Raw genomic sequence first — 13,701 nt, 5'->3', positions numbered from 1 at the left:
CACTTTATAAAAAGTAAGAGAAACAGGCTCCAATTAAACCCTCAAACCCCGAGTCCTAACTATCCTATTCTCTCTGGATGATACTTGCTAGTTCAAGATCCTATTTTGATTCATTTTTTCGTAATTGTGGCTAGTATAAATTGTGGCCCCATAAAATATGACAATGAAAGAAATGTCTTTCAATTTGAAACCAAATATATTATTAGAAGTTTATGTATTTTTAGTAGCAATTTTCAGGAATACTTACAATTTGATATTATGGGAGTATAAGTATTTTTCTCCTACCATAAAAAGCCCAATTTTACATAATTTGTTTCTTCTATAACAGGGATCTTTAAAAAGTTGTCTTAAAGGGCCAGATAGTGAATATTTTAAGTTTGTAGGCTATACTCAACTCTGCTGTTCTAGCACAAAAGCAGCCATATAATACATAAAAAAATGAGCATGGTACTACTTCAATAAAACTATTTATTAAAACAGGCAACCAAGGTGCAGTGTACCAATTCCTATTTTACAAGATACCTGAGAGAAAATTTTACTTAAGTATATCGACAGCGATTAAATTTGCTAAAAATTTTTAATTTAAAAAATAAATTTAGATAATTTTTCCTCTAAAAGCTCTAACCTTTAGAGGAGGAATCGTTACAACAAAAAGACTAACCATATTGCTTCTGTAAAACATACTCTTCTTTTTTTCTCCTCTCAAATATCACTAAATACTTCTGATTTTTTTAAAATGTATTTTTTGAATAATTTATGAAATGTGTAGTGGAATGCAGACATCAGTATTTTCTTTTAACATCTCAGTGATTACAAAATAAAGTTGAAAGCCTTTGTTCTAGACAACTAATTATCTGATAGCGTCGCTCTACCTAATAATAAAAAACCAAAAGGAGTAACTTTCTCTTTTCTAAGTTATTAATTAGAAAATAACTTCCAATTGCTCAAGTACATAAAACTCTTTATATTTACATAGGGTTTTTTCCCAAGGGATATCATTAGAAGTAATTTTTACTATGAGATTGATTGGACCTTAAAACTCGAAAAAAGTTTCCAAGTAATTGTAATAAAACTTTCCTCTCTGTTGATATGCATGACATGGAAAAGGTATCTGCATTACATACTATTAAAGAACTCTTAGAAATCAATAAGGAAAATACCAACGATCCAATAGAAAAATGGGCAAAAATGATTACCAGGCAATTGACAGAAGACAACCAAAATGCAAATAAACATATGAAGAGATGCTTAATGTCACTAGTACAAAGGCAAATTCAAAATGAGATACCATTTTATAACCATCAGATTGGCAAAATATTTAAAAAAAAGCAAACCCAAATGTTAGTGAGGATGTGGATAAAAAGCAACTGTCATATATTACTAGCAGAAATGTAAACTGAGATTAGTGAAGCTGAAGATAATCTATGATGTAAGAACTCTAGTTTTAAATTCATATCCTTGTGCAGAGTTTTGCAATCATTGTGCTAGGAACTGTTTATGGGTTGTGCTGAGTTTATGGGTTGTGCTGAGTTTATGGGTTGTACCAGTGTGCTGAGCTATTGATCTCTACCTTCAGTGACTGGGTAGGGCCTGGGAGAATTAGATCCCTAGAGTTAGCCCAGCCTTACATTTTTATCTCAATGTACTAGTCAAATACTAGAAGTATGTAGAGACTCTAATGTGGACATAACAGGAATGTCCATTGTAGTATTGTTTAAATAAAAAAAAATGGAAGCAGCCTAATTGTTTACTATATGTGAATAAATTATGGTGTATTTATACTATGAAATAATTATAACTGGTAAAAAGCCACAGATATAACAAGTCTCAAAAGCATAATATGGAAGAGAAAAAAGTTGCAGAATAATACACACAATAAAACATCATTTATATAAAGTTTAAGGCAGAAAACAAAACAATGCTTTATATATAAGTTTTATAGATGCTTAGAAATGCCGTAAAAGTCTAAAAACATGTATGGAAATTGATACACACCAATCTCAGCATATTAGTTATCTCTGGGGAAGAAGACACAGAAATGGGATCTGGAGGGTACACAGGGAGGCTTTAACTTATCAGTAATGTTTTATTTCTTTAACAATAACATCAATAACAGAAATATCTGAGACAAATGTGGCAAAATGTTCCATTATTTTTGTTTGCTTTTTTTTTTTCTTTTAGGGCAGTGGGTACTTGGCTATTCATTATATTATTCTCTGTTTTTCTGTATGTTTGGAATGTTTCTTAATCTAAAAAAGTTTAAAAACTAATGACATAAAAATGTAACTGCCTAACATCACCGGTGCCTAAAACAGCATATAGGTAAATATCCAAGTCAGGAAGGTAATGGGTTAAATTATAGACTCCTGTACAACCTTGATAACTAGCTCCGTATCAGCATTAAAAACAAATAAAATCCAATAAGGGTTAGCTCCATGGCTTTGGAAGCTGAGAAGCCGAAATATCGTGCTAACCCACAGCCATATGTTAGATACCCCTTGACTGTTTCAGAGCCATATTTCAGGATGGTTCAGCACTTTGTTACATAGTTTTTAGCGTAAACAAAACTGTTATTAACACCTAAGAGTGTGTTTTTAAGTTACAAGGATGTGTTCTTTTCTCTACTTCCTCTGTGGAGTTACTGCCTCTATAGCCATTAGGAACTCCACTTGTACTGGCATTAAGAATCTTGGCATAGACTACTTCAGGGAGAAAAAGAAACAATAAGAGGAGTGACAAGGAGGTAACAAATATGTTTATAATGACATGAGATCATCATCATAATAACAATAGCAGCTAAGATTTATACAGCACTGGCTATGTGCCAGGCACTAAAATGAATTTAAACTTCACATTTACCCTATGATGTTGGAATTGTTATTATCCTGTTTAATTGATAAGGATAAGGGCAAATAAATGGTCATACACTTGTTAAAAGATAGAGCCAAGTCTCTGAATCTGGGCAATTTGACTCCAGAGACCATTGCCTCACCACTAAAAATATTCTGGTAATTGAACCATGCACACTGCTGGGCCCCTGCCAAATGCAAGCACCATGCTGGGAACTCAACATACAAAGAGATTAAACGTGGCTTTCCTTTGGTTTTGCATCTGACTGATGACCTAGCTCAAAGTTTCTTTTCACCAGTTACTATGTCAAAATAATCTTTCTAGTCAAAATACTTCTCTAAATAATTAAGGATAACTGATATAAACAATGATTTTCAAGGCAAAGCACCACCAATTTAAAGAGATTCAAAAATTAATCCAGAGGACTTCCTGTTTCTGGTTCCACATGCAGATAGCTTAGAAGTCACCACTCTGTCCTAACAAGTAAAAAGCTAAACAGGCCGACAAATCAACTCTTCTTGGATTCATAAGAGAGAGAAGGACACAGGGCAAGCCACTGCCCCAACACTGGAGAGACAATCAGGAGACTACAGGAAGTCATGGAATACAGGGGAGACTCATAAACAGAAACTGCCACAGGAACCAGTGCCAGGGTAGGAAAACCTGAACTGTAATTGTCGAATTGGTGGAGGCTCAGTGTGGACAACTCAGAAAGATAAACTTCAGGGAACTCAGTCACTGGGGGACCCCCACAATATTGTGAGATTTACCTCCAGGAATTCCACTGGGTTCCAGTGGTAAATACTGGAGAAAAATCCCTTTGGTCAGGGAAAAGGAACCATGCTAAAATACACCAAAGCACTGCATTCTTAACAAGGTTGGCCTTCAGGAGAAACTGGTTAAACAGAGCCTAACCCGCTGGGGTATTATCAGAGCCTAACTGACCTGAGTAAGGGAAATACAGTCATGTGCTACATAATGACATTTTGGTCAATGACAGACTGTATGTTCGCCGGTCCCATAAGATTATAACGGAGCTGAAAAATTCCTGTTGCCTAGTGAAGTCATAGCTGCTGCAACATCAAAGCACCTCACATTACTTGCATGTTTGGTGTGATGCTGGTATAATCAAACCTACTGCGCTGCCAGTCATATGAAAGTACAGCACATACAATCATGTCCAGTACATAATACTTCATGATAATACTAAATAACTGTTACTGGTTTATGTATTTACTATACTACACCTGTTATCATTACTTTAGAGTACACTCTTTCTATTATTAAAAAAAAGGATTGCTGTAAAATGATATGCTGCGTTATGCCAGCAGTGGCCTTTTACATCTCATATTTACTGCATCTCTTGATTGCATCATTTTCTCTTATGCTTGACTTATTTCTGTTGTTTTATAAAGAAACAGGCTGTACAGCCTTGTAGCCTAGGAGCAATAGGCTATACCACATAGCCTAAGTTTGTAGTAGGCTAGACCATCCAGGTTTGTATAAGTACACTCTAAGATGTTTGCACAACAACAAAAATCACCTACCAACACATTTCTCAGAATGGATTCCATTGTTAAACTACGCATAACTGTCCCCAACTCCAGCCCACTCTAGCCATCCTGTCCATCTAAGGTGGGAGGTGGTGAGGGTGAAAAAATCTGAGAAAACCTCACTACCACATTACTAAAGGCCTATTTTCCTGGTGCATCATGTCCAGCTATCAAGAAAAAATTACAAGGTATACCAAAAGGCGAAAAACATCATTTGAACAGACAGAGCAAGCATCAGAACTAAACATGGCAGAGATGCTAGAATTATAAGACCAGGAATTTAAGATAACTATGATTAATATGCTAAGGCCTCTAATAGATAAAGTAGACAGCATGCAAGAACAGATGGACAATATAAGCAGAGAAATGGAAATCCTAGAAAGAGCCAAAAAGAAATGCTAGAGATCAAAAGCTCTGTAACAGAATTGAAGAATATCTTTGATGGGCTTATTAGTAGACTGGACACATCTAAGGGAAGAAGCTCTGAGCTATAGGAGATAGCAATAGAATCCTCAGACACAAAAAAGCAAACAGAACAAAAACTGGAAAACACACACCAAAAAACAGAGTATCTAGGAAAACTACAAAAGTTGTAACATATGTGCAATACTAGAAGGAGAAGAGAGAAAAGATCAGAACATTTGAAACAATAATGACTGAGAATTTCCCCCAAATGAATGTCAGACACCAAACCACAGATCCAGGAAGCTGGAGAACACCAAGCAGGATAAAGGCAAAAAAACAAAACAAAACAAAAAACCCAACAAGAACAAAAACTCCATAAACCTGTATCACAGCAGAGAATTTTCAAATTACAGAAAATCAAATATAAAGAAAATCATGGAGCAGGTTTCAGGTCTTCTCTGAATCTGTGCCTCCTGAAATCCTTTAAGACCCCAAATAAACTACTGATTTGTTTAAAGGAAAAAAAAAAAGAGAGAGAAAGAAAAATTAATCCAGAAGAAGGCCTCTAATGTGCCACGACACTGTAGACAGTGTCTGCGTATAAAGAAATTTTGGGCACTAATGCTAAATTTATACAAAATATATACATTTTTGGCGTTTCGTTCCAGTTCTAAATTATAGTGCTACCGCCATTACAGGAGTTAATATAGAACATTCATATTGTAAAAATCAGACTTGAATTTGTTGGCATCTAATCAAAAGTAGCATCATTCATCCTTTGCAATTCTAATAAACTGGTTGTATGCTGCTTTTTTTTTTTAAGCAAGCAGAAGCAGTAAGATAGGATTTTTGCCCTGCTGAAGTCATTCATGTATAAAAGACATTTGAAAATCACGTATCTGATAAGGACAATATACCTAAAAGTGGTTAAGATAAAATCTCTAAGACCTTTTGCATTCCCATTTCATTTTACCCTAACTCTGTAATTTCCTGATTATGTAATAAATTATGATAGTGGACCAATGAGAAAATAAGTTGAGATATTATACATTTAGGATAGTAACGATAAAAATTTAACTTGAAAACTATGTTGAAATGGACAACAGAAGTTTTAAATTATATATTTAAATGTAAATACATTTTTGTAGACATGACATGAAAAATGCATTCAAGCAGGTAAATAACCTTTGGTCATATATCTGAATAGGTTGCTTCTACATGTTAGAAAGCTGCAGTTTATCCTTGGCAAAACTTTAGGTGTAACTTAAAATATAAACAAGGGCAATGTAAAAGAGATTAATCAACCTAAAACTCAGTAAGTCTAGGAATACTCGTAGAGTAAGTGCTGCAGAAATTGAGACCAATATATCTTTGCTCTCAACATTTCTTTAATGTCTAGACAATGGTTCTAAACCTTAACATAGATCAAAATCACCTGGAAAGCTTGTTATAACAACATTGCTGGGCTCCATCCCTAGAATTTCTCATTCAGTATGTTTGGAATGGGACCTAAGAATCTACATTTCTAACAGGTTCCTGGGTAATGCTGACACTCCTGGTCCAAGGACCATACTTTAAGAATTACTGGATAACTTCACTGCAAACAACTCACGCTCATTCTAACTCCATATTTTTAAACTCATGTTATTGTTCTTGTCCTTACCTTTTTTTTAGGGGAATATACTGTGAGTTGGAACGCAAAAGAATACAGACATGAAAGAGTTTGAGAAGGTAATAAAACTATATACATGAAAGGACTAATTCTTCATTCATTTGGATCTCAGACACTCAGCAATTTCATCCACATACAATAAGGTGTAACCACAGAAATAATTACTGAGATTGAAAAGGAATAAAAACAGCTGAGAAGAACCACAGATATGCTGTTACTTCCGATTTTCCTACATAATAAATTGGAGTTGGCAGGGAGGTAACACCTATGATAGCCAAGAAACATAGAAATGGCAAGAAAAAGAAACAGATGTGAAAAAAAAACCAAAACTGAATGGGATTAGGACAGCAGCAGTGATAAAGACTTCAAATAGAAATGCATAAGAAACAGACACATTAATGAAGAAAGAGATATACACTGAGCAGATGTGGCCTTGAAAAGAAAAAATAGTGACTAAACTATTTAAGGTGTGGCATAATTAACTGAAAGGACAAGCCAAGTCCTGAAAACCTATGTAAGGGTATTACTATACCATATTAAAGCACACCAATCACACAGCAATCCAGGAACATTTAGTCTAAACGAAATGAGCCATATATTCTTTCAGTAAACATAAATGGCTCTAACATAGCACAACTGTCAAGAACAATAACTCTGAGTAATCAAGGAAAGGTTCAAATATGGCTGACTCTTATGAAGGCAAAAACAAGTTTTTTATACGTTTTAGCAAAATTTTTCATAAAAATTATATCCAAAAAGTTCTGGCAATTAATGGGTAGTTACCTAACTGGAAATATCAGTCATGCAGCCATCTGTGACTTTACTCGAGTGTTACTTAAAAAGAAAATAGGGTCACATGAAAAATAATATTGCTTTAGTTAAATACTCTAATAACTTTTACTTACCAGTGGGAAGATCTTCAACTTTTCCAAGGTCATTCTCTTCTATTCCAGGCATTCCTGCATCACCATCTCGTTTGATTTGTTCTACCCAAGGAACAAAAGATATAATTCTACATTTTTCCTTATATAAATTGAAAGTGTTTAAGGAATGCAACAACCAGTTTCTAAAGTAAAAAGCTACACTGACTGAATATCTTTATGCATATATCTGGATATAGTTGTAACTCTAAAATAACTGTTTTTCTCCTCTATCAATGGACCTAAATTTGAAACAATACAGATACCTAATCATCACTGAATTAAAATAAAACAATATTCTTTATGATTGAAAATGTTCACTTCAAAATGAGAAAAGAATATCTTATTAACACAGAACAAAATAATGGTAATACCTTTCCCATGTGGAATATGATTGCTTGAGGGTTCTTCATTGTTCTCTGCAGCATTCTCAGCTACTTCTGGAACATTTTTAGGTACTGCATGATTGTTTATACCCAATTCATTTCCACCTTTTAATTCAAACTGGTGCGCCTCTTGCTGTTAGATAAAGATTTAGTGACAGTAAATATTTTTCAGTTCAAAACATTAAATCATTGACACAACTATTAATTAAATGTCTTAAAACAGTTTATTTTCTGAAACACTACATTGGGTCCAAATTTCAAACACTTGGAGATGTGGGATATAATATTATTTTCTGTTCAGTTTTCATACCTGATATGAAGTCAAAGAATAACCAACATCTTTTAAAGTCTCTAACTACAGTAAAAGGCCTAAAATGTTAGGCAGAGGCAATTCTCTTTGGCTATGCTAAGGGAGTGATTCTGTAAGAAGAGAGTCTTGCTGAGCACTATAGGTTGCTGTAGAGGCCTACAGTTCTGGGCGCTATGGGCAGGGTGGGTGTTCTACAGGCATATGTTGTAATCCAGCAGGATGCAGACAGCAGGAAGTTGGCACTCAGATGCCCCATCAAGTGAAACAGATGACTACTGACATTGTCAGTCTTTTCCCCAAGCAGAAACAGCAAGTCTAGAAAACAGGCAAACTTCTTCCCATGTGCACTGGCCTCTCAAGCACAAGAAGTAATGGCAGAACAATACACAGGTCAGTGCTCTCTCCAACTTGCTCCTAACCATATCATCTCCTTGGAAACTTGAATCTTCAGGTATATGGTTAGGTCTGACTCAGTTCTATTGTTGGGCCAGTTTTCTCTTTTATATTGGCTGAGTCACCTCAGTGGAAAATTGGGAGAGGCAAAGTGTCAAGTAGACATGCTTGGGTTGCCACGTACCGTGTTTCCCTGAAAATAAGATCTAGCCAGACAATCAGCTCTAATGCGTCTTTTGGAGCAAAAATTAATATAAGACCCAGTCTAATATAAGACCAGGTATAATGTAATATAATATAGTACCCGGTCTTTAATATATTATAATAAATACCCTGTCTTAAATAATATAATATAATATAATATAATATAATATAATATAATATAATATAATATAATATAATATAATATTATACCGGGTGTTATATTAATTTTTGCTCCAAAAGACACAGTAGAGCTGATTGTCTGGCTAGGTCTTATTTTCGGGGAAACACGGTAGGTCCTTCTACTTCATATTTAACGCATTTATAAATGGTTTGTCAACTCTAAAATACTATACAATGTAATCGTTAGTAATGTTATAAAAAAAATAGTACTAAAAATCTACAGGAAATCTGCAAGAGCCACATTGTAAGAATTTGTCACAATAAAGGAAAAAAGGTACTTTCACAATCGGGTGTCGGTACTCCAGTGTACCTGGCGGACAAAATGAACAAACATTTGCACCATGTTTCATAGTTTACATATTGCTTTCAACTTTATCTTATAGTAAAGATAAATGAACAGTTTGGGGAAAAACAAAATAATACTGAGGTTTAAAGAAGTCGTTTGTTCAAAGTTACAAAGTTACAGAATTGAGAGAATTGTGGAGAAGGCATTCAAACTATAATGTTTCTCACTCCCACATTTTCTGGGAACTTGGTAAGCTACAGTCAAATCTGAGAGCTTAATTTTTGAGTGAAATGATAAACTGAAATTTTTAAACATGTCAGTAAAGGCCAAGGATGACAAAACATCAGTGAGGCAAAACCTAAGCAGCTATCCTGCATCTCTGTGCATTTTTACTATAACGCTTTTTCATAAGACTATTTCTATAATACTCTACTGCTTCACAGATATGGATAAAACAAATAATATTAAACAAAAGTCAACAAACTACTGTTCAAAAATACTTTTCCGTTTAAAATAGTTAAAGATGTTGTCCCTTTGCTGCGTTATTAATGGCAGTACCTTTATGTGAATGGATATTAAATAGTCTCAATAAAATAAGATAGCTTTCTAAATGCAATGTTGGTGATTTGGTAAGAGGGCCACCTAACTACTTTTTAAATAAACTTTTTATATTGAAATAATTTCAGATTTATAGAAAAGTAATTACCCCTCACTTAATTTCCTTTATGGGTGGTGAACACAATATGATATATAGATGATGTATTACAAAATTGTACACTTGAAACCTATGTAATTTTACTAACCAATGTCACCCAATAAATTTTAATTAAAAAATATTCCTTTAATGTTAACCTCATGGTACATTCACAAAACTAAGAAACCAACATTAGTACATTATTAACCAAACTCCAGATTTTATTTAGATTTCACCGCTGTTTTCATTAAGTCCTTTTTCTGTTCCAGGATCCAACCCAGGATACTACACTGTATTTAAGTCCTCAGGTCTCATTAGTCTCCTCTGGTTTGCAACAATTTCTCTTCCTTTGTAATGTGAAAGAAGTAAACAAATGGGTGTAGTTATGTTCCAATCAGATTGTATTTATAGACACGAAAATGTGAATTTCTTAAAATTTTCCCATCATAAAACAGACGTGTGCTTGGTTAAAAAAAGAAAAAAATCCCTGAATACAATTTGTGCTTATTTCATATAGCTTACATTGGATTTGTTCCTATGAAAAAAACAACTCAAATTTCACAAAATCAACTTGTTGTAGTAGTCGAAGAACACGGAATAAAGAAAGGGTGGGGAGAATTACACAGGGGGTCTGAAGGGTAAGTGGAAGTTCTCTAGGCACCTCTATTTCTCCCCACCTTGTTCCACTTTGGGCAGGTTAATGGCAAAAAAAAATTGGAGAGGATGTTAATTAATTATAAAAATAGCCTGGTATAGAAGAGCAGAAAGAGAGAATTACACTTGTCTGGAAAAGGGAAAAAGCTCTTATCTGTGCTTCTTGGAAGAACAGAAGAGAGCAAACTTACCCCATTATTTATATGGGCTTGTAATAACAAAAATGCAACAGCAAACTTCTCTTCCCCTTCCTTTTATCTTCTACTATGCTCCTCTAACCATCCAGTGTCTCAATAACACGTTCTGGTTGTCCTCACTAGCTCACTCAGGCCTGCCATCTTCCAGCAATCAATCCTCACATCTCTTCAAGGTAGATTGCACACAGGCAGCAGCTTCCATGTTTCCCTGAAAATAAGACCTAGCCAGAAAATCAGCTCTAATGCATCTTTTGGAGCAAAGATTAATATAAAACCCGCTCTTATTTTACTATAATATAAGACCGGGTTTTATATAAGACCGGTTCTTACATTAATTTTTGCTCCAAAAGACGCATTAGAGCTGATTGTCTGGCTAGGTCTTACTTTCAGGGAAACAAGGTATTTCACTTTGCAGATTCAAAAAATGAAATGGAGAAAAAACGATGCCCTCAATATCATGTTGTAAAATAGTGAAACAGTTAAGAAGGAAAATCTGGTTTCCTTAACTTCTAGTCCTTTAGGGAAGATGCTACCAAAGAGCAAGATAAATATTTTTCACTATTCAACCTCTCTTTACTTTAAAGCACAAGACTTTATACAAACCACAGATAGATGAAATTACAGGGTATAAAAAAATGCATGTCCTAATGACTACTAATCTTCAGATTCCCTTCATTTATAGCAGGGCCTTAGCAATATATATCAACTGAAAATGGATAAATTAATAAAAGAATTTACCATCTCCCAAAATATGAATCAAAATAGTGACTAGTGTTTCTGTGTTTTAAGAAAGGAATTCAGAGTATTTATAATTAAGGGGAAAGTTTCTCAATTTTTTTTCTATTTCTCAAAAGCATAAAAATAGGAAGTGATTGATTTTTCAGTAAAATGCTTTCCATTTTACAATCTGATAAATATATTAACAGCAGAAATTATTTTTAAAAGTCAGATAAAAGATATTTAATTCAAAATTAGGTTTAAGAGTTGAAGTTATATTTTTGCAAATACCTAATTTACTTGGCAATAAAGTCACTTCAAGTCATTTTAGAAATAGGCAGGCTAGAATATTTTAAAATGCAATGTTTTATGACAAAAGTACATATTTTAATTTCTAAATTACAAGGTTTATAATAAGAACGTATTTGAAGTATTTTTAAAATTTACCTTTTGTTCCTGCAAAAACTGGTCTGCTAACTTTTTAATATTTTCTTCATGCTGTGCTCTTAATTCCTTGATCTGTTGTCCACACTGAAAACTAAATTACAAAGTCATTCTTTTAAACTACATTATCTTGGATTGGATTCTCAAGTTGTCTAGAAGTTGAAAACATACATTTATAAAGATAAAGCATTTGTTGGCAGGAGAGTGGGCAAGGAAGGACAAAGAGCAGACATAAATATAGCTCACAATCAAAATTCTTACAAATATTTTAATCTTTAATAGAGGATAAAGAATACTGATAAAACTAATTCAAAAATGGAAATTAGAAAGATGAAAATTTATTTTTATAAATTGCATTTATGAAAAAATTTGTCAAAGCCAAGTTCAATCACAGAAGAGAAAAATACAACCATAGAGACCAATTATATAGTAACAGATGAGAAAAGATAGAATTATGAGAGCTGATAAAGAGGGGCAGCAGATAATTCATCCAATAGTGAGTACTTTAAACACAATAATAAAAGTCTAAACCACAAGAAGAGCAAGAATGAAATAAACTAATAAATAAGATAGACTGGAGCCATCAAGAGAAAATGTAAAGGAACAAACCAGATAAAGATTTTGAATTTCTACTGGACAGGTAGTCAAAGGATACAAATAAATCATTCATACAAAAACAACTAGTTTATGGTAACCACAAGATGGCCTTAGGGTTTTTTTGAAAATTAATTTGGGGAAGGTATTCAATAATGTTGTAAAGATTTTGTTGGGTATCCGATGGACATGCGTCCTATTTGGGAGACCACCTCAGGGATACTGTGGATACCTGATCATGGCATTGTACACCAGAAGCTAAACATTAATGAATGCCAACTATAATTTTATATATATAATGTGATGGTTCAGTGTGAGGTCGGAGGGATAGTGGATGGGGGGAGGGGGGTTTACAGTGTGAGGGATATAAATGATGAACATCTAAGTATTACCTTGTCTTGTACACCTGAAACTAATAAATAAAAAAATAATAAAAAAAATAAAATAAAATAAAATAAAAACCAACTAGTTTAATAAATACATAGAAAAATGTTAACTTTCACCATTAAAATGCAAATGAAATATCCTATATGTATTTATGATGTTACCTTATTTCCTGTACTAGAAAAAATAAGTTGGGATTATAAAAGCCCATGTTGGTGGGGCTAAGGGAAAATATTTACCCTATAAATTGGTAGTCATTTTAGAAAGCAATCTTTCATATACATGATATGGGCAACAAAAGCAACAAAACCTTCTTCCAGGAACTCTGTATTTGAGAATATACACCAGTAAAATAACATAAGGGGAAAAATCCTTTTTGAATAGAGATTTTTAAAGCTGATAGTCATATTAGTAAGTCATAGTAAGCTGATAGTCATATTAGTAAGAAAAGGAAAACTACTACAATGGTTTAGCAATTGGGAGAGATTAACCAAGCTTTGGTACATTAATAGGCTGGAATAATATATTACCTCTAAATATGTTTAATCTTTAATAATACAGGTATATGAAAAATTATTGAATATTGTTAGTTTAAAATACATGTATGTAAGTATATGTATACTGATAACTTACAAGAGTAAGAAGTTAGAAATGGTCAAATGGTCCTTCAAAATACGGCGAATCTTTCTAATTTTTGGTGTGCATATGCAGACCTAAAAAAAATTTACTGTAAAACTGATTAAAGATACAACAAAGGTTTTTAAAGCCCCTAAGAGGTTCCTCGACCTCATCACCAACTAAGTGTAGAGGTGTAAGCAAGAGGACGGAAGCGCAGAGCAAGAGAAGCAGCTGGCACTC

General features: G+C 33.7%; 1 protein-coding gene across 2 annotated transcripts in view; it reads right to left on the bottom strand.

Annotated features, from left to right (window-relative positions):
- Positions 1-13,701, bottom strand: part of GOLM2 (golgi membrane protein 2) — a 104,193-nt gene that overhangs the window by 51,435 nt on the left and 39,057 nt on the right. For both annotated transcript variants that reach the window (XM_081050044.1, XM_081050045.1), the window contains exons 4-6: positions 11,869-11,959; positions 7,775-7,919; positions 7,386-7,466 (exon numbers count right to left, since the gene is read on the bottom strand). In XM_081050044.1, the coding sequence (XP_080906170.1) occupies positions 7,386-7,466; positions 7,775-7,919; positions 11,869-11,959 (317 nt within the window). The remainder of the gene's footprint in view (positions 1-7,385; positions 7,467-7,774; positions 7,920-11,868; positions 11,960-13,701) is intronic.

This window comes from Rhinolophus hipposideros (assembly GCF_964194185.1).
Source record: "Rhinolophus hipposideros genome assembly, chromosome: 5".
Lineage (NCBI taxonomy): Eukaryota > Metazoa > Chordata > Mammalia > Chiroptera > Rhinolophidae > Rhinolophus > Rhinolophus hipposideros.
Note: the sequence above shows the minus strand (reverse complement) of the source record. Positions and strands in the feature narration are given on the sequence as shown.